Source organism: Drosophila arizonae, chromosome 2 (assembly GCF_054131065.1).
Source record: "Drosophila arizonae isolate 15081-1271.41 chromosome 2, UAZ_ARI_1.0, whole genome shotgun sequence".
Lineage (NCBI taxonomy): Eukaryota > Metazoa > Arthropoda > Insecta > Diptera > Drosophilidae > Drosophila > Drosophila arizonae.
This window is the reverse complement of record NC_142922.1, coordinates 7882889-7910888: the sequence shown is the minus strand read 5'-3', so window position 1 is coordinate 7910888 and position 28000 is coordinate 7882889. Positions and strand designations below refer to the sequence as shown.

At 40.8% G+C, this 28000-nt stretch overlaps 10 protein-coding genes across 16 annotated transcripts; 5 read left to right on the top strand and 5 right to left on the bottom strand.

Annotated features, from left to right (window-relative positions):
* Positions 1-5888, top strand: ro (transcription factor rough). Its single transcript, XM_018010287.2, has 3 exons — positions 1-803; positions 4578-4812; positions 5081-5888. Exons 1-3 carry the CDS (start codon positions 374-376, stop codon positions 5445-5447), a joined length of 1032 nt encoding a protein of 343 aa, XP_017865776.1. The 5' UTR covers positions 1-373; the 3' UTR covers positions 5448-5888.
* LOC108620744 (oxidoreductase-like domain-containing protein 1) lies at positions 1728-5901 on the bottom strand. The gene is made up of 3 exons (XM_018017669.2): positions 5760-5901; positions 2090-2198; positions 1728-2029 (listed from the first exon to the last, which is right to left on the bottom strand). The coding sequence occupies exons 2-3, from the start codon at positions 2186-2188 to the stop codon at positions 1808-1810; spliced, it is 321 nt and encodes a 106-aa protein (XP_017873158.1). The 5' UTR covers positions 2189-2198; positions 5760-5901; the 3' UTR covers positions 1728-1807.
* A 48-nt stretch (positions 5902-5949) lies between these two features.
* Rb97D (Ribonuclear protein at 97D) lies at positions 5950-10571 on the top strand. 5 transcript variants are annotated; one of them, XR_016270896.1, is made up of 7 exons: positions 5950-6143; positions 6277-6506; positions 6590-6834; positions 6892-7605; positions 7666-7825; positions 10197-10255; positions 10432-10571. XR_016270896.1 is itself a non-coding variant. In XM_089473361.1 (6 exons), the coding sequence occupies exons 1-5, from the start codon at positions 6060-6062 to the stop codon at positions 7818-7820; spliced, it is 1428 nt and encodes a 475-aa protein (XP_089329487.1). In that variant the 5' UTR covers positions 5950-6059; the 3' UTR covers positions 7821-7825; positions 10197-10335. The 5 variants fall into 5 exon arrangements, 4 of the variants coding, with proteins under 4 accessions (XP_089329487.1, XP_017873150.1, XP_089329478.1 ...); XM_089473361.1 differs by lacking the exon at positions 10432-10571 and having other exon boundaries at positions 10197-10335; XM_018017661.2 differs by lacking the exons at positions 10197-10255; positions 10432-10571 and adding an exon at positions 8007-9780.
* On the top strand, positions 10459-14044 carry SPARC (secreted protein, acidic, cysteine-rich). 3 transcript variants are annotated; one of them, XM_089473425.1, is made up of 3 exons: positions 10459-10599; positions 12942-13100; positions 13160-14044. In XM_089473425.1, the coding sequence occupies exons 2-3, from the start codon at positions 12942-12944 to the stop codon at positions 13910-13912; spliced, it is 912 nt and encodes a 303-aa protein (XP_089329551.1). In that variant the 5' UTR covers positions 10459-10599; the 3' UTR covers positions 13913-14044. The 3 variants fall into 3 exon arrangements, with proteins under 3 accessions (XP_089329551.1, XP_089329564.1, XP_017873154.1); XM_089473438.1 differs by having other exon boundaries at positions 10488-10600; positions 12925-13100; XM_018017665.2 differs by having other exon boundaries at positions 10492-10599; positions 12930-13100.
* Positions 14045-14370: 326 nt separating this feature from the next.
* His2Av (Histone H2A variant) lies at positions 14371-15930 on the bottom strand. The gene is made up of 4 exons (XM_018017667.2): positions 15762-15930; positions 15307-15384; positions 14950-15063; positions 14371-14684 (listed from the first exon to the last, which is right to left on the bottom strand). The coding sequence occupies exons 1-4, from the start codon at positions 15762-15764 to the stop codon at positions 14454-14456; spliced, it is 426 nt and encodes a 141-aa protein (XP_017873156.1). The 5' UTR covers positions 15765-15930; the 3' UTR covers positions 14371-14453.
* A 95-nt stretch (positions 15931-16025) lies between these two features.
* On the top strand, positions 16026-18149 carry Slu7 (Pre-mRNA-splicing factor Slu7). The gene is made up of 4 exons (XM_018017658.2): positions 16026-16774; positions 16832-17060; positions 17125-17308; positions 17366-18149. Exons 1-4 carry the CDS (start codon positions 16174-16176, stop codon positions 18095-18097), a joined length of 1746 nt encoding a protein of 581 aa, XP_017873147.1. The 5' UTR covers positions 16026-16173; the 3' UTR covers positions 18098-18149.
* Positions 18143-20626, bottom strand: Cpsf100 (cleavage and polyadenylation specificity factor subunit 2). Its single transcript, XM_018017657.2, has 2 exons — positions 20333-20626; positions 18143-20282 (listed from the first exon to the last, which is right to left on the bottom strand). The coding sequence occupies exons 1-2, from the start codon at positions 20479-20481 to the stop codon at positions 18167-18169; spliced, it is 2265 nt and encodes a 754-aa protein (XP_017873146.1). The 5' UTR covers positions 20482-20626; the 3' UTR covers positions 18143-18166.
* Positions 20627-20727: 101 nt separating this feature from the next.
* On the bottom strand, positions 20728-21855 carry LOC108620740 (uncharacterized). Its single transcript, XM_018017666.2, has 3 exons — positions 21603-21855; positions 21287-21388; positions 20728-21234 (listed from the first exon to the last, which is right to left on the bottom strand). Exons 2-3 carry the CDS (start codon positions 21375-21377, stop codon positions 20816-20818), a joined length of 510 nt encoding a protein of 169 aa, XP_017873155.1. The 5' UTR covers positions 21378-21388; positions 21603-21855; the 3' UTR covers positions 20728-20815.
* A 119-nt stretch (positions 21856-21974) lies between these two features.
* Positions 21975-23282, top strand: beta4GalNAcTB (beta1,4-N-acetylgalactosaminyltransferase B). The gene has a single exon (XM_018017664.2). The coding sequence runs from the start codon at positions 22112-22114 to the stop codon at positions 23078-23080; it is 969 nt and encodes a 322-aa protein (XP_017873153.1). The 5' UTR covers positions 21975-22111; the 3' UTR covers positions 23081-23282.
* Positions 23283-23286: 4 nt separating this feature from the next.
* Positions 23287-26646, bottom strand: LOC108620732 (SCY1-like protein 2). Its single transcript, XM_018017656.2, has 6 exons — positions 26403-26646; positions 25733-26332; positions 24801-25676; positions 24518-24737; positions 24272-24460; positions 23287-24208 (listed from the first exon to the last, which is right to left on the bottom strand). Exons 1-6 carry the CDS (start codon positions 26527-26529, stop codon positions 23647-23649), a joined length of 2574 nt encoding a protein of 857 aa, XP_017873145.1. The 5' UTR covers positions 26530-26646; the 3' UTR covers positions 23287-23646.
* Positions 26647-28000: the final 1354 nt, after the last annotated feature.

Genomic DNA, 28000 nt, shown 5'->3' with positions numbered 1-28000 from the left:
AAGCAATTTGCTATGGCTGTAGATATGGGCGGCGCTTATCCTTTTAGCTACCCTCTCAAGGAATATATTGAGGCGGAAGTGGACTAAGGGTAGCAAAATAGTTTCAACCAATCAGCGCTTTGCCACCTCAGGTGTGGCGCCAGTAATATTTTTTATTAACGATAATTTTAAGCACCTTCTTGTTGATTGTTGATGCGACGCATAATTTGTGACGCGCGCAGGATAAGCGCTAACGCTTGACCAAGGCGCCTGCTACCGGTCAGGCACAAAGTCGGAAGTAACGCCAAGTTTCAGCTTCAGTCGCACGTCGATTATTCGAGTGATAAGTTTATAGCCTCTGCTGCTAAATAGCGTTGCAAATCGGCCACACAAAATGCAGCAGCAAACCCAATCAACGCCACTCGATGTGGAGAACGTAATTAAGTCCTCGAATTCCACACCGACACCCGGTCAGCTGACAGCGCTATCCGTGCCACCACGTCCGTCTTCTCCGCGTCAATTCTTCGAACGTCTTTACGGTCATCTCGAGACTCGAACACACAATAGTGAGAGCGATGACATCGATGTGGGCACTCACCATGAGACGCCCTATCAGAGCGACGGCGGCAGTGCATCCTCTCCGGATATCTCAATAAGTGACGAACGCGCCTCACTGATCAGTTTCCCGTCATACGAATTAATCGCTCCTGCTCCGCCGGAATATAATCCCTATAGAACCATTCCCAATGCAACTTCACCGACCCTTCTGTCCTACCCGGCTTTTTCGGCTGATGCTCAAATCAACGCTGGATTTTCAGCATTTTGTAAGTATAGCATACATAGTTTATGGAGTGAGTAGCAAGCTGGTCAAAATTTAAACAAATTAAAAGGCCTAAATAAGGTCTAATCCAACCCATGCATTCATATATTCCTCATAAGGACAACGATCTGATTCGTAAGTCTACAAACACTACCGTTGCTATAAATCAAATACTAACTCTTGTTCAGCGTCTTCATTCGTCTAATATATCACTCCTATATCTATGAAAAGCCATATTGTGTCTTGATCAAAACAAAACTCGAGACATTAAAATTCTAACAAAAAAATTCTTGTAATTATGGCTATATCTTCCCAATTACAAATTCCAAAATCCATGCCAGTATTCCAAAAAGAATGCCATATATATACTAAAAATCTAAAAATCGAGCTAACTAGCTCAATTTCCGAAAAAATCAACACAAAATGTTGAAAATTTGAATTTTTGGTCGACTCTCAGATCTTAGTGCTTGTAATCTGTGCCAACAAAATTGACGTTCGAGGTTCCTTTTTAGAGCTCTAGTAAATAAGCTTTAGTAAATAAAGTATATGGGTTCGATCGTCCTGTCTGTCCTTCTAGGCTCTAAAGTCTTAATAGAGACTTTATGGCGAGTATTCTGTAATGCTAACGTCCAGGATCTTGTCTAAACGGAAATAATCGTATATCTTCGACTATTTTAAAGGAAGAATCAACCTATTTAGCCTATCATATACAGTAGAATCCGGTTATAACGACACTCAAGGGACCGTCGTTATACCCGGCAGGCGCTATTATCGTATAAGTTTGCCCATAAAAGTTTGTCTATAACCGTACAGACGCTGTAAGCGAAGTTACAACCGGATTCTCCTCTATATGGTATAAATTGATTGTAAAATCGATATTATTTACCCCAACAACTTCTTCACATCGATTTTTCAAATAAACCACATCTTCAATTCTCAAAATTGTATTTCAACAAACTAATTTATGCTACTTAAACAATTTTATGCTATTCCTTGGACTAGTTGCCTTCATTTTTTTGGTTCCTCTGGCCTGCTCTCTCGAACTTGTTTCAAGTTACGCAGCTCAATTTCCAAAAACATGCGTAAATTGGGATCTTTGATCTTGGCTAAAACTATTTCACGTGCACGCTCATCGTTGTCGCCGAGAATCTTGGCCACAGTCTGTGCGTATTCCACCCAAACGCAATTGGCGCATCCTGACATGCAACACGTAGTCGGTTCAGGCGGTAGCTGCGTGATAAAATTGTTAGATATATTTTTATTAGTAGTAGATTAGTAGACAGGACTAACCTCAATGTTGGAGGCATCTTTGTTCGCTAGAAATCTGACCTGAAAGGCTGCCGCTATTTGGGTTCTGGCACGGCCAAGCAGGCACAGAGGAACAGGCATTGGAACTGATCTGGAATATAGAGTGTACAATACGACAATTTCAATTGTTATCAATGAAATCCCCACTTTCTTTACCTTTTAATGTATGAATATGACTGTGTGTGTGAACTGCATAATGAATCTGTTTCTAATATTACCTAAGCTGAGAGTAATGTAAGTTAGGGCGATATAATGAGAGTGAGTTTTATTTACAGATGTATGAGAAACCGTTGTCTATTCCCATTGATCTTCTTCTTGGATCGCATTGCTTCACAAATCGAGAAAACTAAATGAAACAAAATAGTTTCCAAATTGTTCACACGTTTTCACATGCAGGTGTAAAAGTTGATTCGTCAAAACAATATGAGATGCATGAAAAAATCAGTTCCGCAGGAACTGCGAAAAAAGTTGTGCATAAATATCAATAGCCAGGCTATTAAATATCCTTGCACTTGCCGCAAACCCTTAAAGCAAAAAACCAAAGGAAACTGTAAGGCAAGCAAGCAACTGGCGAAAGAAAGCCAAAGGAGTGAGCAAAGGGGAAATGTTAAGATGAACAATGAGCCAAAAAAAATTGCAAATTAACAAAATATTAAAACTTATTCAGCCGTAAAAATTCCCATTTACTTGCGGTAATCTCGCTTATAGGTCGTTGCAAATAAGAGAAAAAGAGGGAAAGGATAAAAGCAAGTGTGAGTGGTCTATGTGGCGATGAACGACTTGAACATATCCTTTACTCTTTATATATATATGATATGTTTTTAGTTACATAGATATATATATGAAGATCCCATAATTTCCAAGCAATTAACTTTTACGATAGTGAAATATTCACTGAGTGAAATTTTGATATACATACATATATGTATTTATGTATGTAATAACAAAATGGTTAGATTTTTGGCTTTCAGCGATTTCCAGAAAGTTATACAACAGCCAAATAAGGCTAGTTAGATTTAATTGTTCGTCCTGGTCCAGTATTCATTAGCAGTTAGTTCTCCTCAGCTGTTATACCCGATTAACTAAGTTTTAATGGGTAAAAAAAAAGAAAAAAAAAAAGATATCGAAATTAAGAAAGCAAGCAAGATTGATAAGGGGAGATGATATTACAAGGCACATCAGGCTAAGCACCCCCATTAAGCATATCTTTCGGAGAGTTAGCTAAAAAAAGGAAAGTATGTCTAAAAAATTAACATTGTAATTGAGCTTAACAGGAAACCTAAAAAACACACTCAACAAACAAACCATTGACAGACACTTGCGCCAGCTCAAAGGACACTTGTCGTATCGAGTTTCACACGTGATTTAAAAAAATATATATATATATGTACATACCTACATATATATTTCCATACAGACTTATATAAGCCGCAAGCAGAGCTTAAGTCTTTTGTGAGTTAGTCAGCCAAAGGGTAATCAGGCGAAAACTAGGGATTACACACAAATGAAAACTTTACACAGCTTCGCAGGAGCATAAGGGCGCGAAAGAGATGGAGCGCAATGAGAGAGGTAGAGAGGCGGTGCAGAAAAACAACAATTAGTCAACATGTACTCGGACATACAAGGGAAATAGAGTACGCATTATGAAAGTGTGCGGAGAATTGAGCTTGGTAGGCGTTACCGTTACAGCGAAATGCAAACAAATAATAAGCAAACTCCATGCCATACCGAAGTGCGAATACTCTAACAAGGGAAATTGTATGATATAAATTTATATATGTTTACAGGCGCACGTACCTATATATTTAATAACTGATTTATGCGAATTATGTTTTTCTATTCTTTTCCTAATTTTTTTAAGTTTTTATTTGTTTATATTTAGTTAATGTTTTATATTATATACATTAATTAAATTGCTACCAAATTAGTATTCTCAAATATCAGCTCTATAAGACACGTTACCAATAGCACGCTGCACTGTGAATATCCTGCAGGCGAGGGCATTATAATGTGTATAATTTAACAAAGGGAGGATGGGAGACAGCTGTTGGCATTGTTGAAAATTTCCCGGCTCAGATTGACGAAAATGTATAAAATGCTATGATGCTATTAAGAGACGGCAGTGGCAGGGACGGTGTCAAGGGGAATGCCACTGATGGGCAGTCTAGGAACACGTGTAAAATGCATTTTAATGTGCGCTACAAACGCGATCAAAATTTCCGTTAGGCTGCAATAGAAAGGGCCCAGCCGCATGGTTAATTATTTGTTTAACTTGTGCGCACGCAAGGATATTTAGCGGTTACACACAGTGCTCGAGATTGAGGGCAATTTGATGGTTTATTAATGTAAGATTAATTTCGCCCTAACGCTTTCCACAGTCAGCATGTGCGTGTGGCCCACTTACATAGATCATTGTTGTGGATTATGTTGTAGTCTTTAACGATTTGATTATCTGCTCTCCGTTTGGCAGTGGCTCGACGTCGGCGTAAGGAAGGGCGACAGAGGCGACAGCGCACCACATTTAGCACGGAGCAAACGTTGCGGCTGGAGGTGGAGTTCCATCGGAACGAGTACATATCGAGGAGTCGACGCTTTGAGCTGACGGAGACGTTGTGCTTGACTGAAACTCAAATCAAGATATGGTTTCAAAATCGACGCGCCAAGGATAAGCGCATTGAGAAGGCGCAAATTGATCAGCACTACAGGTAAGGCGATTCGAATACCAAGGGTGATGCGGGGGTGCGGGGTTGAAGGGGTGAGGCTGAACATTTTGAAACGGAAGTAATTCAAAGAAATGTCACAAGTTTAATTGATGTACTCACATAAAATTAACACGAAATTAATTTAACGACATTTACGGGCCAATTAGACAATGCCTGGGTCTAACCGGGGTCTTTGGCTTTGGCTATGGGTTTGGGGTTTGGGTTCAATTGCGCTCATTTTTATGTAATACCAGATACAATCAATTTGCAGGAACTTTGTCGTGGCCAATGGTTTTATGAGCACCATCATGGGACAAACGAGTTACGCGACGGCAGCGCCGGCTAACAGTACAGCGGTAGCGGCGGCGGCCATGTTAGGCAGCGGCTACTATGCCGCACCGACGGCAATGCCCGCCCTGCTGCCTACGCCGCTGCCCAAGGATAGGCTCATAAATAACGGGCACAGTGCGAATGGTAATTATGTTGACATCGCGGACCACCACCAACAAGAACCACACCAAACCCATGTGCCTCCTGACCAACAGCAACAACAACAGCGGCAAATACAACAGCCGCAGCAGCAGCAGCAGCGTCGCAACCATTTAGTGCCTCCGCCAAGGCTTATCAATTCGTGTTAATAAAGCAGCTTTAATTCATTATATACTTAAACGTATTCCCATTTTAATTTATTTACTGATAAAAACCAGAAAATAAACTAAGCTTAACTAGAAGTAGTTTTTGGCACATTTTACGTTTGCCAAAACCTAGCTCTAAATACTAATGCAAAAACTTGTTACTTTGATTTAGGATTGGGCGGTTTTGGCGTTTTTAAAATTTTTAGCTTTAAAAAAGTCAAAGTATGCATCACTGACTGGTGGGTTATGAATATCTATGGCAACAGTTTATACTTCGAACTTTGACGTGCAGTGCAGACACTTTCAGCCGCTTACCTCAGTTCACTGCATTTGTGGTATCTGCAAATAGCCTTTTAATCCAAAGGAAAATAATATTTATTTTTTTTTTTGAGAATATTACAAATTTTACTAAACGAACGTAATCAAAACCAACAAACAAACAAACTAGGGCTGGATAATATTATGAAGGCAAAACATGATATCGGTATCACGCATCTATCGATATTTATGTTAAACGATACATATTGCACATCCTTAACTTTTTCTTGGCGTGCGTGTCTAAAGAGCAGCGGTACCGAATTTTTTTTGTAAACTTGATATAAAGCTGAGCCAAATATGGCAAACAACCCGCAAGCAATTAAGTTAGAGGAATCCTCAGAGGAAACTACACCCGAAATATTTGAAATCAAGGATGAGGATGTAAGTATCAATACAAGTGCGCCATTAACACCCACTCACTCCATGGAACCGCACACTGTGGTACATAAAAAATTTGCCCGTAAACCAACAAGCACAGCAATTAATATAAATATATTGTCAACGTCTCCCGCAGGACATTTGTGAATTGGAGCACTTGCGCAAGCTGTTCATTGGCGGCCTAGCGCCCTACACCACAGAAGAGAGCCTCAAAGTTTTCTACTCGCAATGGGGCAAGGTGGTGGATGTTGTTGTTATGAGAGATGCCGCAACTAAACGCTCACGTGGCTTTGGTTTTATTACCTATACAAAGTCTGCCATGGTAGATACGGCGCAAGAAAATCGTCCGCATATCATAGACGGCAAGTATGTGTCAATGAAATCTGTCTTATTGCATGGACTTAATCTCATTATTTGTTATCTACTATTATCTCTGAATCTTGTTCTAGAACTGTGGAAGCAAAGCGAGCTTTGCCCCGTCCAGAGCGCGAAACACGCGAGACAAATATTTCAGTGAAGAAGCTCTTTGTTGGCGGATTGAAGGATAACCACGACGAGGATTGCTTGCGCGAGTATTTCCTACAGTTCGGCAATGTGGTCTCTGTGAAATTGCTGACAGACAAAACCACCGGCAAGCGTCGCGGCTTTGCCTTTATCGAATTTGATGACTATGATGCCGTAGACAAGGCCATACGTAAGTGTAGTGAAGTAAATTAATATATGCCCTTTATGACACTTTCTATCGTCACAGTTCAGAGACAGCACTCGATTAAATATGTGTTGGTGGACGTAAAAAAGTCTATTTACAATTTGGAAAAGAAAGACAGAATTGTTCAGAGCACTGCAGCCAATGGCAACAAGATGCCGCCGCAACAGCAGCCTCCACCCAAAGCCAACATGCCCCCAACTGGTTACCGTCCCCAAGTACCTCCGCCTCAACAAATGCCGCCGTATCAACATCAACCACCTCCACCACCAATGACTGCCCCGCCACCAAACTACAATTATTGGGGGCCACCGCCGCCCATGCAACCCTATTATCAGCAGCCGCCGCCGCCACAAATGAATGGCTGGAACGCTTATCCGCCTGCTCAGAACGGCTGGAATGCACCGCCGCCACCACCACCCGGTGCTCCACAATGGCATGGTAATCAATGGGGCGGTCCGCCGAACATGCAGCCGCCTACACCTGGTGTACCACCAGTGAACCATCATCGCAATGGCCCACCGCCACCACCGGTTGGTAACTGGAATATGCCGCCATCTGGGGCTCCACCCGTACCTGGTTCTATGCCAGTGCCTCAGGGCCCACCACCGCATCAGCCACCACCACCACAGCAACAGCAGCAGCAGCCGCCTCCCAACTTCGGTAGTGGCTATCAACAAAATTATGGCGGCGGTCCAACCAAACACAACATGAATGGCAACCGCATGAACCCTTATGCTGCACCACCCAGCAGCTATCGTAAGTAATGGCATTTCCTACAAATCCTGTGCGTAATTATCAACTCTTGGTTGCTTGCAGATAATCAGCAGCCAACTGCACCCGGCTACGCACCGTATAATGCAGCAGCACCGCCGCCCTGTGGTAATGGCCCAGTTTCGGGCCCCGTGCCTAAAAGCGTTTCTAATGGAACGGTAGCGACCGCTGGGAGCGCGAACAGCAAATATCGTCGTTAGTTCGGGTGAGTAAAGCGCATGACAATCATGAATCTGTCCACCATTGCGTTGTCATTGTTATGGTACGTTTATGCCTAGTATGCGGTGATTAAAGCAAAGTTTAAGGTACCAAATACTGACTCCAATTGTGCCCCACTCTGATAAGTTATGTCAAATTACTAATTTTTATAATTCTCTTTAATATAGATACCTATTTGTGTGTGCCTTAAGTGTAACACAAAAGCTCAGAATACAAGATACAAATACAGATACAATTAAATAGGCTTGTTGTAAGCTAGGACACGAACTCGCTTAGTAACTTAAAACAGGATATCTATATATAAATTAATATATATTAACTGCGTTGTCTCTCTCTATCTATCTCTCTTAATATATATATATGTATCTTGCTATATTTATACATAAATATCTAAATGAGCATACGACAACAACTAACTAATGTTTTTAACTCTTAAAACTAAGTTCTCATGTTATTTATTGAACGATTTATATTCATATATGTCGCTTATTGATAAGACCAATATCTGATAAAAATAATGCTTAAGATCTATGCTGGATACAACTGTGAGTTGTAGAGAAATGCGTTTCATTTAATTTAGTGTTAACTTGCCATGCTTTATTTTTCCAAAAACATAAGAAGAAATATATTTGCGTTCAGCGAATACAAATTGTAAACTGCAATTTAGAAGTTAATTAATTAGTGCTCTCTTTATCAACATATATATCTAATCTCTCTATCTACTTTAATATATCATAATAATTGATACCTAATATGTAATTCAGTCTATAAAACGGAAATCAAATTTATCGCCCGTGCGTAGCTCAGCATTTGCATACAAATCGTAAACATGTATTTTTCTAAACGAATTTAAATATAATTCAAACTTTAGCCAGAGCTTATAGAGCTAGTTCGCGTAGCTCTCATATATTCGTATACTCGTATTCGTATTCGTATAGTATATTAGTTACTAGACGCCTTAATGCCCGCATAACCCGTTGTTGGTCATGGAGGATAATAACAAATGACAAGATACGTCCAGTAATAGTAAATGAAAATCAAATTAAGTCGAAAGGCTGTTTAGCAACGCACGGCTGCGATTAATCTAAAATATATAATAGAGAAGTTAATTATTATGATAGACATATTATATGAATAATTCTAAACGAGTTGATATCAAATTTATTGTCAATTTTTATAAACATAAACGGATATATATATATATATATATATATATATATATATATATATATATATATATATATATATATATATATATATATATATATGGATATATATAGATATATATAACTATGTATATATATATATATATATATATATACACGTATTTGTATATGACTGTCTGATATACACTCTATTCACAGTTGTATTAAGTTGTAAACGGTTTCCTTACACTGAAATTCATTTTACTGTTTCTGCAGAGCGCTTTATTCCCCCCACTTTTCAGAACTTGCACTTTTAGATGTATATAGATATATATAAATACAATATACGATTATTGAATTGTGCTTTATTTTAACATTGAAACAGCATAACAAGTGAAGAGCCAACAAAATTGAATAGATGATTTGTTATTGTTAAGAACTCAACCACGACATGAACTCTAAGTTTAGTTTTAGTTTATCAAAATGCAGATGTTATACCTATATATATTTTCATATGTATTGATATTTCTAAGTTTTTTTGTAGCGCTCGCCAAAGGCTTAAATCAATATACATACATACATATATACATTTTTTGTTTAAATCTATGATATATGAGATATGCATTAAATTATGTATGGATTAACTAAGAGAGCGTAGTCCCTAATTTGCCCACTTAATTTAGCTCTAGCATATTATAACTATTATATTACAATAACAATATGAAAATCAAATATCAATCTATATATATATATATATATTTATTTTTAAATAAATAAATTCTTGAAACCCACACTATGTATATCTTAATATTCATTTGAGCTGAGACATAGCTGAATTCCTTTAAGTAAGTCTCGTTTAACAACGGAAGCAAACTAAGTACACGAAAATCGAACTGCTTAGACATCAAATAATTATTTTAACAATTTTTAATGTAGTTAAATCTATGTTAAGTGTACGTGTGTATATATATATATTTGTATATAGTATATACATATATGATTGTTCAGTATGCGGCGAGCCTGTTTGCAAGAGCTTTGATCAAGCCTTAAGGTAAGTTAGTTGGGCACAATTCTAGATGACACACTGCTTTAGTTATTTACATTTATCTAGTTAAGTAACTCTGTTTTATTAAAAAAAAAAAAAGAAAATCTATCACTTTTATGCAGCATTTCTAAAAGAATCACCAAAATATTTCTTTTCCGAAAAAAAAGCACTGCTGGATTTAGAGAAGGCAACACAGCTCGAACACAATCGTTTTAGATCGCTGAAGGTAAGTTATTATAATTTTATTTGATTTGTATTATGACTTCTATTGACTTACGGCACTGTATATAGAGTGCTTCTGAATAGAGTATACTTATTTATATTTCGTGAACTCTGAATAAAATCTAAAACATATTTGAGTAAGAAAAATCTGTGTTGTTATTGCACCGAACATGTTGGCAGCCAACAAGTTTGGCCAGCTTAGTGATATGCGGACATTTAATGCACGATCCATAATCGCCTCGTACCCCAACATCTCAGCCCCAATCAACAGTCAGTCGTGTGCTGTCGACGCATTCGGACATACGAATTCATCAAATCGTACAGGAATTCTAATTACAAATTAATATTGTAAGTATATATAGTATATATATGAAATGATATAAGAAAACAGTTGCAGAAGATAATGTGAACCCTTTACGTATATTAAAATATGTGATTGATCGAGAGTTTTGAAATTCGAGTGATGTCGGCTTTTCGCGTGCCTCAGCTGGAAATTGTATTCTGATATTCAAGTTCACAGTAAAAGTTAATTGAACTCAATTCTCTGGCGAAATATTGGCAATTGATTGCATTGAATTGCTCAAAAGTTTTTAGTTTTTTAACCATTCCAAGGTTTAGAGCGCCCCATAGAAGTGTCGTAATCCAAGTGCAGTTCCGCAAATTCCATTCAATTGCTACACTTGAAGAAATTTGCATTGATTTTCCTTCCCATTAGGAACTTGCCAACTGAGAGGATTCAATTATTTAATACCTAACTGGAAAGTGTTTGTTTAGTTGGCCCAAGTCGTTGGCCTAGTTGATTTTCGCTCAGTGTAGCTTCTGATTACAATGAGCATGGATTGCTGGATTCCACACGAGCATCACAATATCTGCGGATATATGCGATGCATCACGTCATTCTTTGTCGGTTTTCGTTATAATTAAACTGCATCGTTTCACAAGCACAAACACACACACATACACACGCACACACTCTCGCACCCATACATTTAAGCATGCAGCAGCAACTGAAATATTCCTGGAAAACGCTTGCATTGCCCAGATGCATCTAAATATGCTCAAGTGTGTGTGTGTGTATAGATATGCATGCATATATATTTATGAATTGACTGTGTATATGGGAATTGTGTGTGGCACATTTGAAAGATTCAGGCATTGCGCGTTTTGCTTTGCTCAAAAGGCGGCGATTAAGCAAATCTCGAGTACCAAAACGGAAGCTCTGGCCAGAGATAAGCCACAGAGCAAGCTCCACATTTGTCATTGTCGTTATGAGCGCACATATAATATATATGTATATGTATGTATATATACTAATTTTCATATTACTGTTATATAAAGTTTAGTTGACATATTAAAATATTGCTTCAGCACAAAACTATTGACCCATAATTTTTTTGTTACCCCAGCATCGAGGTCAAGTCTAATCGGAGCACACACACACACATACACTATTCACACATATACTATACTACAGCCAGAGAAAGAGAGAGAGATAGATTTGCAGATAGTCATTTTGTATATAGAAATGATTTCAGAATTCCGTTCACAAACAATTTTCAAATGCTCAGAACTGTGGCACATGTGTTCAACATGCCCTGGAAATTGTTTTTTTTTTTTTTTTTCTATAAAGTCTTGGCAATTCCTGTGCGAATTTTGCGAGTGTTCCATTAGAGTTGCTTGACTATGAGCGTATAGATGTTCATATTGGGCATAAATTTAGTATGAGCTTCAAAAATCACATAGCTAAATTGACTTCCATTAGAATTACAATGATATGCTCTATAATTGCATATTTTGCTGTTCTTTACGATCCGATTTTTTTTTTATAAGACTTTCAAAATTGTATATTTAACAGCTTTTCTATTATATTATTTTTAAATATATAAATAAAAGCATATTTATATAGTCTGATATAATACTTTTTTCTAAAATACTTTTGATAGACTTTTTAAAGCCCAGTTTACATAAATAATAAAAAAGATTTTTTGGTTGTTTACTTTTCGATGGATATAAGATATACATATACCGAAAGTTCCTATTAAACTTGTATTTCCTAACAGCCTATGCTCTATAATTGCATATTATTCTGTGTTTTTGAAGCCACATCCTCGTTTTTCACATTGCTAATTGAGCGACTTCCATAGAGAAAGCATAAAAAAAAAAAAAAATACAATATGATTTTGTGCTGGAAGTACTTATATTGCAGCGCATATAATTTATAGCTTATTTTGCTTTGTAATTCTTAGCAGTTTCTAACAATGAAAGTCTTTTGTTTCCATCGAATTCCGGCACTTCCTTCTGTTTGACCTTTTCACACGCACACACACATGTGTATATATGTGCATGCACATATACCACTATACATGTTATAAAATGTCTTCGAAGCCACGCCAATGCAAAAAGGGGGTTGCTTACCGTTACAGCGCGTACCGTTACAACAGCAGCAGCAGCAGGAGTACAGTCACAGAAATATCAGAAATTTTCTTATTGGCGCTAAATTCCAAAATGGAATTTAGCTGCGTTTGACAATAAAGCCTCAACATAATCGCTGAGCTTCATGACCCATCGCACAGCAGATAAGATAGAAGAATAGATGAATATAATAATAAATTTGTATATATATGTATATTGCATATACCCATAATTAATATGCTTGAATTGATTTTCTTTCGGGTTGGACTCGTGGGAAGATGCGTTCTGTTTGGCTGCTGCTCTGCTTGGGGCTGCTGGCGTTGACGCTGTCACAGGTGCGCGCCGAGGACCCCATCGCCAATCTGGACTTGGAGGACATAGCTGAGTTCGATGAAGATGATGAAGAGTATCTGACGCTGCTGGAGGAGAAGTCCAAGGTCTGTACTGCTTCACTTCACTAGAAATAGAGTTTTGATACTTAACCTTCTGATCTTAGAACAAAGATGTGGAGCGTGAGAATGAGCTGGCCCAGAAATTGGCCGATGTACAGTATAATCTATTAAATCCGGTGGTCGAGGTGGATCCCTGCGAGACTATGCACTGCGGCGCAGGTCGCATCTGCCAGCTGAATGAAGGCAAGCCCGAGTGCATCTGCATTCCCGAGTGCCCAGACGAATTGGACACGCGTCGTCTTGTCTGCACCAACAAGAATGAGACCTGGCCATCTGATTGCGCTGTCTATCAGCAGCGCTGCTGGTGCGACAACAAGGATCCCGGCTGCCGTCATCCGGACAATGCACATCTCCACATCGACTACTATGGCGCCTGCCAAGAGCCGCGTGTGTGCGATGGCGAGGACTTGAAGGACTTCCCGCGTCGTATGCGCGACTGGTTGTTCAACGTGATGCGCGATCTCGCCGAGCGCGATGAGCTGACCGATCACTACATGCAAATGGAACTGGAGGCCGAGACGAACAACTCGCGTCGTTGGGCCAATGCAGCCGTGTGGAAGTGGTGCGATCTGGATGGCGATACCGATCGCTCTGTCTCCCGCCACGAGCTGTTCCCCATACGCGCCCCGTTGGTCAAGCTGGAGCATTGCATCGCACCATTCCTGGAGTCCTGCGACTCCAACAAGGACCATCGCATTACTCTGGTCGAGTGGGGCGCTTGCCTGGAACTGGATGCCGAGGACCTCAAAGAGCGCTGCGATGATGTGCAGAAAGCAGTGCCGCATTTGCTGGGTTAATCGTATCTCTGATGCCATGTCCTATGTACCATGTGTCATGGATGCCCTGTTATTTTAAATAATATAATTTTACTATTTTGTGCACAAAGTTTATTTCAACAAATAATTGTCTAATAAATGTTCCAATAACAATTTGGGCATTTCGATGTTTTTATTTTGTATTTAAAGTTTCATTAAATTTATTTGTGTAATTTACTTTGCTCTAAATTAAGTTTTGCATTTGCTTAAACCTCATTTCTCATTCAACATTGCATTTTACTTGACAATTAAGTTTACATTTGTTTTGTGAGTGTGTGTGTGTAGGCGTGTGAGTGTGTGTAAAAGTGATTGTGTGTGTATGTATGTTAAATGTTTGCTTGTGTTGCCTATTGATGATAGAAGTTGGTTTAGTTTGAAATTGTTGTAAATTAGAAATTATGCTTGGACCTTGCAGCTTCGCACAGAAATGTTACAACGCGTCAGTTAGTATTGTAATTTATTTTTAAACATAGATGTGAATTAATTGTATTCCGAAATGGTCAAAAGGTAGAATATATATATATTAATAGGCTTGCGACAGAATGACATTGCCCTTTCGCTGCGGATCCTGCACAGAGTCCTCTTTCTTGCCAATAAGCGACTTGTGTATGTGCGGAATGACGCCGCCACCGGCAATGGTTGCTTTAATCAGACTGTCGAGCTCCTCGTCTCCACGAATGGCCAGCTGCAAATGACGCGGCGTGATACGCTTCACTTTCAGATCTTTCGATGCATTGCCTGCCAATTCCAGTACCTGTAACAACAACCATAATCAATTTAATTAGGATCTTACAAAATCAGTCATTCCAATTAGAATTTTACATAACATTGCACTGTTAGGACAATATATAGCTATATATATGTATATATACTGAAAACAATTTAGCATATGTAAACAAATGCCGTTGTCACTGATCACTAATATATATGCAGTGCAATAGGCTAATCCCGTTACATATGCTAATAGCAATGGGAAAATCTAAATACAAATACAAATCTATTGGGCGCGAAAATATTACCTCGGCAGTTAGGTATTCCAAAATGGCTGCAGAGTAGACGGCAGCGGTTGCACCAACTCGTCCGTGAGATGTGGTGCGGCTCTTTAGATGGCGATGAATACGACCAACGGGAAACTATTTGGCATTATGGAACATACAAATGGCATTAGAAGAAAAGTTCATCTCTTGTTTATGTTTTGCTACCCCCAAAGTAGCACAAGCTATTTATTTCACAGCTCTCAGCGCACCAACACAAATACACGCATATACGGTACATGGGAAACGCACCCTGTTTACAATGTGTGTGCATATATATGTATGTGTGCTGGTAAAAAAGGCGCCAAAATTTATTTGGTACAGACAACAACAGTAACTCACCTGAAGGCCCGCGCGCGCTGAGCGAGAAACCGCTTTCGCTTTGGCTTTACCAGAGTCTTTGCCCGCTTTGCCTCCAGCCTAAAGAACAGAATAGCGCACAGAATTAGTAAAACACAAATAACACGCACACAAAGAAAATCAGCTAAACAGAATAAGAAATGCGCCACACAAAATGGTGGCGGCAAAATCGACTTCACAGTAAAACTTTGAGGTTAAGTTTGAACGTTTTGCCGCCCCGCCACACAATAACACTGATTAAATTGCTCATAATTGAAATATCATTGCACACCAATAGCGAATGTCAGTGACGATTGCCAATATTCATACAACACTTTCGGTGGTAGCATTAATATTTCATCTCACTATTGGCAAGGCACGCGCAATAATATATGTCAAACGGCTTTGGCCAAGCAGATTGCGATGGGCCGCAACACTATTCTTGTTATTAATATTACCATTTTTATTTAATTGATTTTTCAGTTGTGGTTACAGTATAAAAGATTGCACAAGGCACGTAGTTTATTTGTTTATGCGTGGAATGATTGTAATAACTAGAGTCAAACTTAGTAGTTTTAGAATTTAGACGCGTCTGCACTGTAGTATAATTTTTACACGAATGAGACGCCGTCAGTGTTGCCAGTCACTCGATGGTAGCCGAATGCTATTTATGTGTCAACGTTTATAGCGAATGGCATGTAGATGTTATCGTCCACTCTTGGAACTGGTGAGCACCTATCGATAAATCAGCTCACTTGTTCTCTCGTTGTACGTTTCGCTCAGTTCCGTTGTAACAACGACATAAAAACAATATTATTTGATATTGTTTAATATACAGTTTAACAATTTATTATTACCAACACGCTCATTATGAGTTCGGGCGCTGTTCGTACACCTGTCTCCCAAATAATTCACAACAAAGATGATCAGGATGTGGATGACGAGCCCAAGAAGAAATCACGCGAAGATTGGCGAAAAGCAAAGGAGCTCGAAGAAGCTCGAAAGGCGGGTACTGCACCAGCCGCTGTCGACGAAGAGGGTCGTGATATAAATCCCCATATACCGCAATACATTTCCAATGCTCCCTGGTACTACGGTTCTCAGGGACCCACATTGAAGCATCAGCGCCCGCAGCACGAGGATGAGCGTGGCCAGTTGGATAAGAAGGCTCCCAAAGGTCTGGATACGTCCAAACTGGTAACTAAGTTTCGTAAGGGAGCCTGTGAAAATTGTGGAGCCATGACGCATAAGAAAAAAGATTGCTTGGAGAGACCGCGCAAAGTGCAGGCCAAATACGCAGAATCAATTGTGGTGCACGATGAGCATATTGTGAACGATTCCTCGATCAACTACGACGAGAAGCGCGATCGCTGGAGCTCTTATGATCCGTCTAACCATCGAGAAATTATCGAAGAGTACGAGAAAGTAGAGGAAGCTAAACGACAGCTAAAGGCAGAAAAGCTAAAGAATGGTTGGAAACATTTGGACTTAAGTGGAGGTTTTTCTAAAATGTTCTTATTATTCACAGATCCTGATGCGGAAATCTCTGGTGAAGAGGGTAATGAAGACAAATACGTCGATGAGGTGGACATGCCGGGCACAAAAGTCGACTCTAAGCAGCGTATTACAGTGCGTAATTTGCGTATCCGGGAGGATACTGCAAAATATCTGCGTAATTTGGATCCAAATTCAGCTTACTATGATCCCAAGACCCGATCTATGCGCGATAATCCCAATCCAGCAATACCTGCTGAGGAGTAAGTGAACTGGCTCTTGCATTTCTAATGTGATTGACAACTAACGAATTTATTTGATTTGTAGAGCGGAATTTGCAGGAGAGAATTTCGTGCGATTCTCTGGCGACACCACAGCGCAAGCCACTGCCCAACTGTTTGCTTGGGAGGCGCATGGCAAAGGCGTTGATGTACATTTACTTGCCGAGCCCACAAAGCTGGAGTTGCTGCAAAAGGAATACGAACAGAAAAAGGAACAGTTCAAGTCAAGTGTAGGTGAAATGTAACCAAACCTCTTCGAATCGATTCTAACACTGTTTCCCTTGCAGACAAAAACGAACATTGTGGAAAAATACGGAGGCGAAGAGCATTTGCAGGCGCCGCCAAAATCGTTGCTGCTCGCCCAGACCGAGGAATACGTAGAGTATTCACGTAGTGGCAAGGTTATAAAAGGCATTGAGAAGCCCAAAGCCCGCAGCATATACGAGGAGGATGTGTATATTAACAACCATACGACCATATGGGGTAGCTATTGGAATGCTGGCCGTTGGGGTTACAAATGTTGTAAATCTTTCATTAAGAACTCATACTGTGTGGGTATGCAAGAACCGGAAGGCTATTCGGAGCAGCAGCATACCACAACACCGAGTGCGGCATCCGTTGCAGCTCCAATTGCAGATGCTGCTCCACAAATACCGACAGAAGAGGATGTTCGGAATCAAGCAGCTGAGTCCGAAGTTGACTCTGCACACAGTACAGAAGAGTCCTCCGAGTCCGAAGAGGAGGTAAAGGAATCCAAAAAGTCTAAGAAAAAGTCAAAGAAACGCGAAAAGAAAAAGAAGGCGAAGGAGCAACGGAAAAATAAAAAGAAACACAAGGAAATGAAAGAAAAAGAGACGATTACATCCAAATCCAAATCCAAGGAAATATCCGAAGAGGTTGATGATAGGAAGCGTCCATATAACAGCATGTACGATGTTAAGGCGCCCACCGAGGAGGAAATCGAAGAATGGAAGAGGAAACGCACGCGCACTGATGATCCCATGCTCCAATTTCTCTAGGCAATAGAATACAAAATACAATATAATATATGGAAAGACCGACAATTGGAAATTATCATTGTTTATTCTTTACACAATGGCGTACTGCTCATAAAGCAGTTCACGTATCTTGTAGTAATCCTCGGAGAGGCAGCCCTCCATGGCCACTTTGCCAACATCGACACGTCGCAGCGCCAGTGTGCCATTGCAGCACCAGAGGACGCCACCGGAAAATTCTGAGTTGATGTTGTTGCGCATTAGTACTTGCTTGAAATCCGACAGTTTCAGTTCGTTGATCAACACCGAATTGTGAACGGGAATTTCGTCTTCTTCGAGCATCTCTAGCGTTAGAGTTTTGCCCTCTAGCGCCGCCACATCTTGCTCCACGGTGACTTCCGATTGAGTTGGTGCATCGATAGCCTGGAGACGCATACCTAATCGCCCATCAATCCAAGCCACCTCGGCATCTTTGCCCTTCTGGAACTGTAGCTGGGAGACGAGGCCTTCTGTTAGGCGCACCTGATAGATGTGAATCTCCGTTGTTACATCGATTATTTCTCCCTTCTGGGGAGTAAACACGCGGGCACCGACATTTTGCTCGCAGTGGTTCGCCACTATTTGTGTGCCCTCCGCTGTGCCATGCACTACAATAACGCGTCGCGGGCGCAGCTGTGAGAGAATCTTGAGCATAGATTCGCCATCTGATCGTCCCTCGAAATCAATACGTTGTATTTGAGCATTGACCTCGATGGTTTTGCGTTGACTGATCAACTTGGTGGGCTTCTCCAGCAATTGAACATCGTTGTTTAGATTGCCATTGGACTGCGGCTCGACATGTGGTTCCTCCTTTTTGATATTCTCCTTGTTTTGATCGTCTGTGGGCGCATAGTCATAGCCAGTGTCTACGATGCGATAGTCATCCAAATTGATGACTTCTCCATAATCATCGTACTTGATCTTCTCTTCGTGGTAGGGGAACATCACGTGATGACGTTTATTGGACTTGAAGAAACCGGAATGATGACGCCCTTCGGACCGCACTACAATATCATGTTTGCCTGTAATCACGCTCATTTCAATGTCATCTTCAGACTCGGAGCTGCTCTCCTCCTCCACTTCCGGCTTTACAATAAGCGGATTGAGCTTTTCGCCTTGCGTTCGCAGATATTCCTCTAGTTCAGCGCCTTCAAGCTCAACGCGGCGCCGCAAGTCCAGTTCAATCTGTCGGCCAGGCGAATAATTTTCCACCAGATCCATGCTGAGTGATCCGGGACCGGTTCGTGTTGTGAAAATAATGCTATTATTTGGGTTGCCGGCCCATTGCACGAATAGGTCGCGGGTGAAGCCACTCTCCATATCAGGTGTGCTGGCCAGCACCACTTTGGGACCCGCAGGCAACTTGTAGATGTCGGCTAGCGTGTGACACAGATTGATGTGTTTGAACTGGAACGGATTGTTGCGCGCGCCTTCAAAGGCTTTCGTCAGCTTATCGCTCATCCATTCAATTTGTGACTTGGCAAACTCAATGACGTTGTAGCTCACATTGTTAAGCAGTGCCAAGGAGTATGCCATTAATCCGGACTCCTTATTCTTCCACAGTTGGTCCAGCATGTGTGCGAGTTCCAGCACACGACCCGCAGTGTCCACAGCAATGAGTACATTTCCATTATTGCGCACTGTCTGCAAAATGTTGGTCATCAATTTCTCATCGCGTGCTCGGCGTCTCGCCTGTTGATATTGTGCGTTGTATGCGTCGGTGATGAGCAGCGATGGCCTTTGCAGTCTGTCCAGCTCACACCCAGAGAGATGCCGCTCTTTCTTGTGATTGAAATCAACGGCATAGATGATATCCTCCTCGCCAACTTTCACTATCTTCCAAACGGTTCCTCCAATCATGTGCCCTGCGCTGAGCGGTGTTATGGAAATGCCATAGCCCTTGCCTTTCAATGAGACCGTTTGGTTGTACTTCAATTGTGTGATCTTTTCGAAGGCTGTGTCCACATCGTCCAATGAAAACAGATCGAAGTCGTACATATTGAAATGAGACATATACAAGTCATACATGAACATTTGCCCCATTTTAAAGACAGGAATCGTCGCGTAAATGGGACAGTTGAGGCCCAACTTGCCAACAAGATATGGCAGTGCGCCCAGGTGATACACATCTGGATGGGAGAGCAGTACGGCGTCCAGTGTATGCACTTGCCTAGGATAACAATCGTTAGACTTCTATATTGATAGATATTTACTTTTTACCTTTTTAATTCCTTTATAAAATTCGGATCAAATTTTTCGTCCCAACCGCAGTCGAGCAATATTCGCACATCGTCTATTTGTAGAATATAGCACGGCGGCGATTCATCCATGGCACCCGATATGGTGTGCAGCTTAATAATTGATGTCATTTTGCTAACTAATGCTATTTAATTTTTATAAACTAATGCATTTGTGCATTTGTTGTATATAATAATGAAACTGTACAGTGTACACCAGCCGGTTTCTTGCGTTCGATATTTAATACCGTCAACACGGTAGACCCAGCGATATTAGTATTTTTATGGGGAATTTTAATAATATACCAAAATTACATATATGATTAAATATGTAATACCGCATAACAGTGGCACACAACAAGCAAATTTAGAAAATCATATTTTTTATTTGTTTATAATATTTATGTATTATATACGAAAATAATTTTTTACAGCTGCAGTTCTTCAAATCGAACATTCTGGTTTTTCAAGCATATTCCGCTTTTGTATGCGCATCGCGAAATGTCATGTCAATATCGTAAAATTCCTCGAGCCTATTAAGATTTGAGCGCTTCAACTTTAGCCGACGGTAAACAGCTATGGAGCGACTAATAGGACGAAGTACAACTAAACAATACACTACCACAGTAACAACGATGACTGCAAATAATACCAATAGAATGACGACTGCCAGATTCTCGTTCTTAGCTGGTAGGCGATTGTGAACGATAACAGTTTTATTCGCCGGTTCGCTGGAGCAGTAGTCCGAGTCATTGATGTCGAAGTAGCCTGCAGACCAGTCCGGATTCTGATGGTATCCCTGCCAGCAGATGCACTGGAATTTTCCTTCAACCTTTGTACATATGGAATGATCAGGGCACTCTTTTTGCGATGTGCAGTTTTTAACTATTATGGAGATAATTAAAAAATCGTTCATATCAAAATATTTTTTACTGACGTCGAACTGAATGCCCTTCTTCAGCGTGCAATCCAAAAAAGTAAGCGCAGCATACAGCTAGGTAAACAGAATATTTATATACGTTGAACATTTTCTTGACATCTGTTAAGCAAATAGGGATAAGTATAAACAGCTTTATCTACGATGAATTACTGTCACAAGCTGATTGTACATATCTTATCAACTGCAGCGTTATTAAATAAAACATATGTGATCACATATAAGATATTGTAATATGTTGCGATTTTAGGTTTAGACATATATGTAGGTTTTCATTTGACTATACTAAACATTTGACTATAACGAATATATTTACAAAATATTAGAGTTTTCTAAAGCTTGATTTTGGCAACATAAACAAAAATAAATACAGATATTTAAAAAAATAGTGTTGAAAAGTGAGAGAAAATACCAAATGAACATTGCAGGTATTCACAATAGTTCATGGTTAAAAACAGCTGAGATATGCCATGTAAATATGTTGATAATCAAACTTAAAATAACGATATTTTTATTTGTTTATTGAAGTAGCCCTTTATTTGAACAGATTTATTTTTAATGCACCATAAATAACACTCTTCTTTGTAGTATATCCTTTATATCCTTTTTTTTTTTTTGAAAAGTTAACCGTAATTTGAAGCTATCGAAATGTTATTAACAGCATCAATTTTATGTTATGTTAGTGCATTTCTTATTTCATTTCTCAGTAATCCTGTATTCGTTTGTGATTAATTTCAACATATGTAATTTTCGAATCAAAATTATTCTTTAACTACAGCTATGAGCCGTAGCGTTCCATTATCGTTAATATTATAATAGTGAATAATGATTATACGTCTGTGCCAGCACAATTTTCATATATTCGACTTGCTAATATTCAGTGCCGCCTTAACCATTCTCATCTACATTCTACTGCCTCATCGATTTGCCCTGAACTATGACTACATCAAGAAGGAGCGAATGGAGGAGGCGTTCCTCGCAATCACCACGCCTAACATTTCATCTCAACAGGCGGTCGATTGCAGCTACAAGGAGACAATAGCCGACAGCAAATTCGTCTACGATGCATTCCATCGGGAGAAAATTCTTCGCGGTGAAGAAATCCGATTGGGCGGAGAATATCAGCCAGACGATTGCCGCGCACGATACAGTACAGCTATCATTGTTCCGTATCGGGATCGGCAGGAGCAGCTGGCTGCCTTCCTCAACTACATGCACAATTATCTGCGTCTTCAGCAAATCCATTATCGAATTTTTGTTGTGGAGCAAAGCGATCGCAAACCTTTTAACCGAGCCATGCTCTTCAATATAGGCGCCACAGTGGCGAGCAGCTATGGTTATCCCTGCTTAATACTGCACGATGTTGACCTGATGCCACTCAACTCCGGTCAGCTCTACGCATGCACAACTCTCCCCAGGCATATGAGCTCAGCTCTGGACAACTGGCGCTTCCACTTACCGTACCGCACGCTCTTTGGCGGCGTCGTCGCCATAAGCACTTCCCAGTTCAAAATGATAAACGGCATGTCCAACTTGTATCATGGCTGGGGAGGTGAGGATGATGATTTGTATGAGCGTCTGCATGTACTCAGTATTGAAATCTGTCGGTTTGCTCCGGCGTACAGCGAATATACAATGCTCAAACACAAACAAGAAACACCAAATAAAAACCGGATGGCACTGCTCCGATCTGCCTCACTACGTATGCACACCGATGGTCTCAATTCGTTGGTTTATAAGGAAGTAGAACGTAAAATGCACAGCCTATTTACGCTCATCCTAGTCGAGACATAGCTCTTCGCCAGTCGTAAATACTTGGCTACTGGCTTGGCCCAACTTGTTACTTAGGTTTTATAGGCGTAGGTGAATCTCTGTCACCCCAGCAAATGGCAATTACATGTGTCCATATATGTTTAAGACGCTTTGTTAATTTCCTTGTTGTAAAGTAAACTGGTATATATAGATATATAGTATACAAATAAATAATAACAAATTACACGTTGGTATTTTTCATTGATTATTTGTATATATTTTAACTAATTTGTGTACGCTGAGTTACACTAGGGAGCAAATTGCACAATACACATCTAAATGTAATCTATATTTAATAGGTTTGTTTGACTGTTTGCCTAGACTAACAATAAATTATGTACGTTCACATTTTCGATTGATATTTGTCGAGAAAAAACTTCAAAACATCATACAAATATTAGCTCACACACACGACACATACACACAATTGTACATACACTCATTTATAATTTAGAATATATAATAGATATTTATATATGGATATATAGTGTGGAATGATTATTTAAAACATTTTGGCTATTCGGCTGCATGCAGCTATTGTGATGTGTCTAGTTCAAGAAATTGAGTATGTCCTGTTGAGACAAGGTGTTCAAATTTTTGCTATCCGCAGACTGAGTCATCTGTGGCATCAATGTGGGCGCAGACGTTGTTGTGCCAGTTGTGCCCAGATTCATGGGCTTGCTAAGCCCGAGGTTAGGTTGCATACTGTTCATACTGTTCATACTGTTCATCGAATTGTAGCCCGTCGGGTAGATATAGTTGACAGTGGGCTGCTGCAACGTATACATATTGGCACTATTAGCAGTACTCGCTTTGGCAATCTGGCTGCCGCCACCGCCGGACCCAAACGGATCTAAGTCGTCCAACGAAGAGAAGTTGTTGTTGCTGCTAGCCTGCGGCGAGGCTAGCTGGTGATTCATGACCAACGGATTCGCGCTGTGCCAATTGTTGCTATTGCCACCGCTAGCGCTGTAGGGCATGGTAAGCTGAGCAGGATTAGCTGCTGCTGCTGGCGGACTCTGGACTGTGCTTAAACTGCTTATGTTGCTTTGCATCAAGGAGAACATATCCGTTTTCGGTGCTACCTCTGACGTCGTATTGTGCGATATTCTAAAAAACCCATATGTTTAATTAATTTTCATAGAAATAAGCGTTGATTAAATCATTATCTACTTGAGCTGTTCCCTAGTCTTAACCGGGGCCAGTGCTGGAGCTGCAGACTTTGGCGTTGCAGTACGTGATGGTTGACCCACACTGAATCCGGAGAACATATCATCATCGCTCTTATTGCCATTACTGCCGGCAGGCGACAGCGTGGTGTTGTCCATTTCGTTGGCCAGTATCTCGGCTGCATCCTTCGGTCTATTTTAAATAGTCATATTTATATTATATTGAAATGATCTTGTATTTTAAGCATACTTGTTCTCTCTCTGTATCGTGGCTAACTGCTGCAGTTTTTCACGCTGCTCTTGTTCCACTCTTCCTAGCATTTCCTTGATTAGTGCTACAATCGTATTGAATTGTGCTATGGTCAGTCCGTTCTCCACGCTCAGTGGCACAAGAAAAGGTATGCATTTGTGCGCCATTACGTCCTTTGTAATGCCCAACTTCGTGTTCGTCATGGCGATTTTATAAATACCTGTAATAGGGAGTTTATCAGCTCACATATATAGAAGTAATATAATTAAGTAAATCGGCTTACCTATTATAGCCATTATAATTGCAGGCTCGCGGCTTTGTATTTGCTGCAAAAAGGGCAGAATCTCGTCGAGAACTAGCCACTTGTCCAAATTCTCCAAGAGTTTCCCAATCGATATAAGACAGTTAACCTTAACTGAAACATTGTTGCTGAGTAGACAAAGTTTTTTGATACGCGGAATGACGGAATTTTTCATGGCATTGTAATCAATGAGAGTGGAAAAGGTAGGTAGTACGCCCAAACAGAGCTCCTGTATTTGTGGCATGTCACATTCCAGCGACCGATAGAGCAGCGGCAGCACACTCTGCTTTACCTCCTCCGCCGGCGTTAGCTTGAGCAGTAAATCCATTTTTTGCATGAATATCAAAAGAATCTGTATGGGGTCCGTTAGTTTGAAAATCGGCTTCAGATGTGGTAATATGTGTTCACAATATTCGCGCTGGCTGCTCATTTCGGCGATAAGCAGAACATTCGGCAGAACGAATGGTATCATGGGCGAGTTGACGAACTCCTTTATCAGGTAGGGTAATATCGAGTGCAAGTTTACACGATGTGGGAGAGTTGGTATTATCTGCGGCAAACCCTTGTAGAACTTCGATTTCTGAAGATTGTCCCACTGATAAAGAGAATCCAAATAGCTTAAAGTCTTCACACCGACGTCTTGAAAATACGTAATCGTTTTCAGCTCATGCAGCTTTGGTCGCAAATTTGCGCTGGGATGCAGCAGGGCTTTCACGCTCTCGGTTAGTTCACTTGGTATAGTATTCATTGGCGGGTACTTTCGCTGATTCAGCTCGTTGGCGTACCGCCGAAAGCTACTGTAATCGCTTCCAAACATTTTTAATGGCTTGCCCGAGTGAATAGTGAATATAAGCACACCTAAAATAGAATTATTTATAGATCGAAGTTTATGTTTCATATAAAAGTGTGCTTACCCAATGAGAACAGGTCACTGTCCGGCGTGTTGACACTGTTCAATGCCAACTCTGGTGCTGTATACTCTAAGCTAGGCTGCGCCAGTACATGAAGCGACGTGCTATACTCTTTGCATGGCCAGTGAGGTGTGCCATTTGATGCTGGCTGATTGGCTATGCAGAAGTCAAATCCAAACAGCTTCCAGCTACGGTTCTTGTTGATCACAATCGTTTCGGCGCTGATATTGCGATGCACAATCTTAGCATCGTTGTGCAGAAATTGCAGCCCATCAAATAGTTGTAGCAGACCGTGTCGTATCTCTACATCGTAGAGTTTCTTCTCCGAGCGCACTGAGTCACCAACTACATTGGCGAGGGATGCAAACACAGGTTCTGTGGCAAAGGCCAATGAGTCCCGACTCTCCTCCAACGGATGCTGAACGGTGAGCACATGTGGATGTCGAATTTTCGTTAGTTGCTGGACGCCCCGGCGCAACGTCTCGAGCATTGTCTCTCGGTCGTCTTTGGACCAGCGTTCCAGCACTTTTTTCTCAAAAACAAATACAGAGACTTCTTGCTTGGTGCTTTTCTTGTGGCCACTGTAAACCTTCCACATCAGTCCTGAGTAATAAAAATATTGTTAACTGGTTGACTGAATGCGCATATGTTAGCGAATTTTATTGCATCTCACCCACACCCGCTGTGCATATCTGATCCAACACTTCATACTCCCGAGTAACATTATTTCCAGGCAACACGCCTGAAAGCTGCGAAACGGTTTGCACGGCGGACGAGTAGAATTTATTAATCACATCCATGCTTGTTGCCTATAATGATAACGGCAAAATACTTTAGCAGCTTTGCAATAAACCAAAATGCTATTGCCAAATTCTTTTTGTTTTAGTAATCAATAGAGTTAGTTCACAAAAGAACCAGCTCGTTCATTCGTGCTCCTCGATTACAGCGCACTGTTATCGACCAATTATTGGGAATAATCGAACTGCACTTTTCAACTTAAGCGCACTTTTTCAAATAGACATAATAATAATAATTTTTTTTTTTTTTTTTTTTTTTTTTTGTTGGGCTGAGGTAGGAAAAAATGCTTTATGCACCGTCAGTCATGTCGTCACTTTGACCGGTGTGTCGGACTGCATAACTGCTTACCGACTAAAAAATCCTCCTCTTCTGGGGCTCAAATCCACCTTGGAACCAGGAGATATCCCACATTAACCTTCAAGGTGGAACCCCATTGTGTGCTCTAAATGAGCGTTGCCCGTCGGGCCGTCAACGTTTGCCATCAGTCTACTCAGAGACCCCGTTGCTGTCGCTGTTTTCCGCGTGGCATACTTCAGCTGTTCCCAGAAGGTAAGTTTACTGTCCAGCCTAACGCCTAGATAGTTCACTGTCCTCTGCGTCCTTATCAGGTTTCCGCTTACTCGCATCTCTATTTCGGTTGGGATCTGCTTCCCCGTGAACAGAAGTAGCTCTGTTTTATGGGTGGCAAGCTCCAATCCTCGAGAGCTGAGCCATGTCTGTGTGCGGATCATGACTTGGGTAAGTCTCTTTTGGGCCTCTATGGTGTTTCTGGCAGTAATGACGGCTGCGATATCATCAGCATAACCAATAAGGAAGGTGTCTTCAGGCATTTCCAGTCTTAGGATGTCGTCGTAGCTGATATTCCACAGGTCTGGTCCCAGGATTGACCCCTGTGCAGCTCCTCCAGTCACTCTGTATCGTTTTGTTCCAGTTTGCGTGGAGTACAGGAGTATTCGATCCTGCAAATAGCTCCTGATCATATTCATGAGGTACTCCGGTATCTGGAAGCGGTGTTCCAAGGAAGTAAGCATATCGGTCCACCTTACACTATTAAAGGCGTTTTTAACGTCCAGCGTTGCTAGCAGAACAACTGGGCGCGAGTATGCATTTCCTCTTTGCGTAGCTCTGGCTGCCTGAACCACTTCATCGATAGCTCCCATTGTGGATTTTCCAGCTCTGAACCCATGTTGCCTGGGGCTAAGTCCTCCAGCAGCCTCTACTGCTGCGAGTAGTCTAGGTCTTATGAGCTTTTCTAAAAGCTTCCCAGCTGTGTTTAACATACACAATGGGCGATAAGCCGAGGGTGTGTTGGGATCGCCTTTGCCTTTGCTAATGAGCACCAGTCTCTGTTCTTTCCACGCTTCTGGGAATATCCTTTCTTTTAGACATGCGTTATACATCCTAAGTAGAAAAGTGGGACGTCCTGATGCTATCACCTTCAGTATCTCTGCCGGTATATTATCTGGTCCCGGC

Excerpts from the sequence above, each read along its gene's own strand:
- ro (XM_018010287.2), top strand. The coding sequence starts at position 374 with ATGCAGCAGCAAACCCAATCAACGCCACTCGATGTGGAGAACGTAATT. Across the intron at positions 804-4,577 it reads CGCTGGATTTTCAGCATTTT|TGGCTCGACGTCGGCGTAAG; the intron begins GTAAGTATAGCA and ends TCCGTTTGGCAG. Across the intron at positions 4,813-5,080 it reads CAAATTGATCAGCACTACAG|GAACTTTGTCGTGGCCAATG; the intron begins GTAAGGCGATTC and ends ATCAATTTGCAG.
- LOC108620744 (XM_018017669.2), bottom strand. The coding sequence starts at position 2,188 with ATGCCTGTTCCTCTGTGCCTGCTTGGCCGTGCCAGAACCCAAATAGCG. Across the intron at positions 2,030-2,089 it reads AAGATGCCTCCAACATTGAG|CTACCGCCTGAACCGACTAC; the intron begins GTTAGTCCTGTC and ends TTTATCACGCAG.
- Rb97D (XM_089473361.1), top strand. The coding sequence starts at position 6,060 with ATGGCAAACAACCCGCAAGCAATTAAGTTAGAGGAATCCTCAGAGGAA. Across the intron at positions 6,144-6,276 it reads TTGAAATCAAGGATGAGGAT|GACATTTGTGAATTGGAGCA; the intron begins GTAAGTATCAAT and ends CGTCTCCCGCAG. Across the intron at positions 6,507-6,589 it reads CCGCATATCATAGACGGCAA|AACTGTGGAAGCAAAGCGAG; the intron begins GTATGTGTCAAT and ends ATCTTGTTCTAG.
- SPARC (XM_089473425.1), top strand. The coding sequence starts at position 12,942 with ATGCGTTCTGTTTGGCTGCTGCTCTGCTTGGGGCTGCTGGCGTTGACG. Across the intron at positions 13,101-13,159 it reads TGCTGGAGGAGAAGTCCAAG|AACAAAGATGTGGAGCGTGA; the intron begins GTCTGTACTGCT and ends TTCTGATCTTAG.
- His2Av (XM_018017667.2), bottom strand. Across the intron at positions 15,064-15,306 it reads CAGCGCGCGCGGGCCTTCAG|TTTCCCGTTGGTCGTATTCA; the intron begins GTGAGTTACTGT and ends AATGCCAAATAG. Across the intron at positions 14,685-14,949 it reads TGGAATACCTAACTGCCGAG|GTACTGGAATTGGCAGGCAA; the intron begins GTAATATTTTCG and ends TTGTTGTTACAG.
- Slu7 (XM_018017658.2), top strand. The coding sequence starts at position 16,174 with ATGAGTTCGGGCGCTGTTCGTACACCTGTCTCCCAAATAATTCACAAC. Across the intron at positions 16,775-16,831 it reads GGCAGAAAAGCTAAAGAATG|ATCCTGATGCGGAAATCTCT; the intron begins GTTGGAAACATT and ends TATTATTCACAG. Across the intron at positions 17,309-17,365 it reads AGGAACAGTTCAAGTCAAGT|ACAAAAACGAACATTGTGGA; the intron begins GTAGGTGAAATG and ends TTTCCCTTGCAG.
- Cpsf100 (XM_018017657.2), bottom strand. The coding sequence starts at position 20,481 with ATGACATCAATTATTAAGCTGCACACCATATCGGGTGCCATGGATGAA. Across the intron at positions 20,283-20,332 it reads TTTATAAAGGAATTAAAAAG|GCAAGTGCATACACTGGACG; the intron begins GTAAAAAGTAAA and ends TTGTTATCCTAG.
- LOC108620740 (XM_018017666.2), bottom strand. The coding sequence starts at position 21,377 with ATGTTCAACGTATATAAATATTCTGTTTACCTAGCTGTATGCTGCGCT. Across the intron at positions 21,235-21,286 it reads AGAAGGGCATTCAGTTCGAC|TTAAAAACTGCACATCGCAA; the intron begins GTCAGTAAAAAA and ends TCTCCATAATAG.
- beta4GalNAcTB (XM_018017664.2), top strand. The coding sequence starts at position 22,112 with ATGATTATACGTCTGTGCCAGCACAATTTTCATATATTCGACTTGCTA.
- LOC108620732 (XM_018017656.2), bottom strand. The coding sequence starts at position 26,529 with ATGGATGTGATTAATAAATTCTACTCGTCCGCCGTGCAAACCGTTTCG. Across the intron at positions 25,677-25,732 it reads CAGTGACCTGTTCTCATTGG|GTGTGCTTATATTCACTATT; the intron begins GTAAGCACACTT and ends ATTCTATTTTAG. Across the intron at positions 24,209-24,271 it reads AAGACTAGGGAACAGCTCAA|AATATCGCACAATACGACGT; the intron begins GTAGATAATGAT and ends TGGGTTTTTTAG.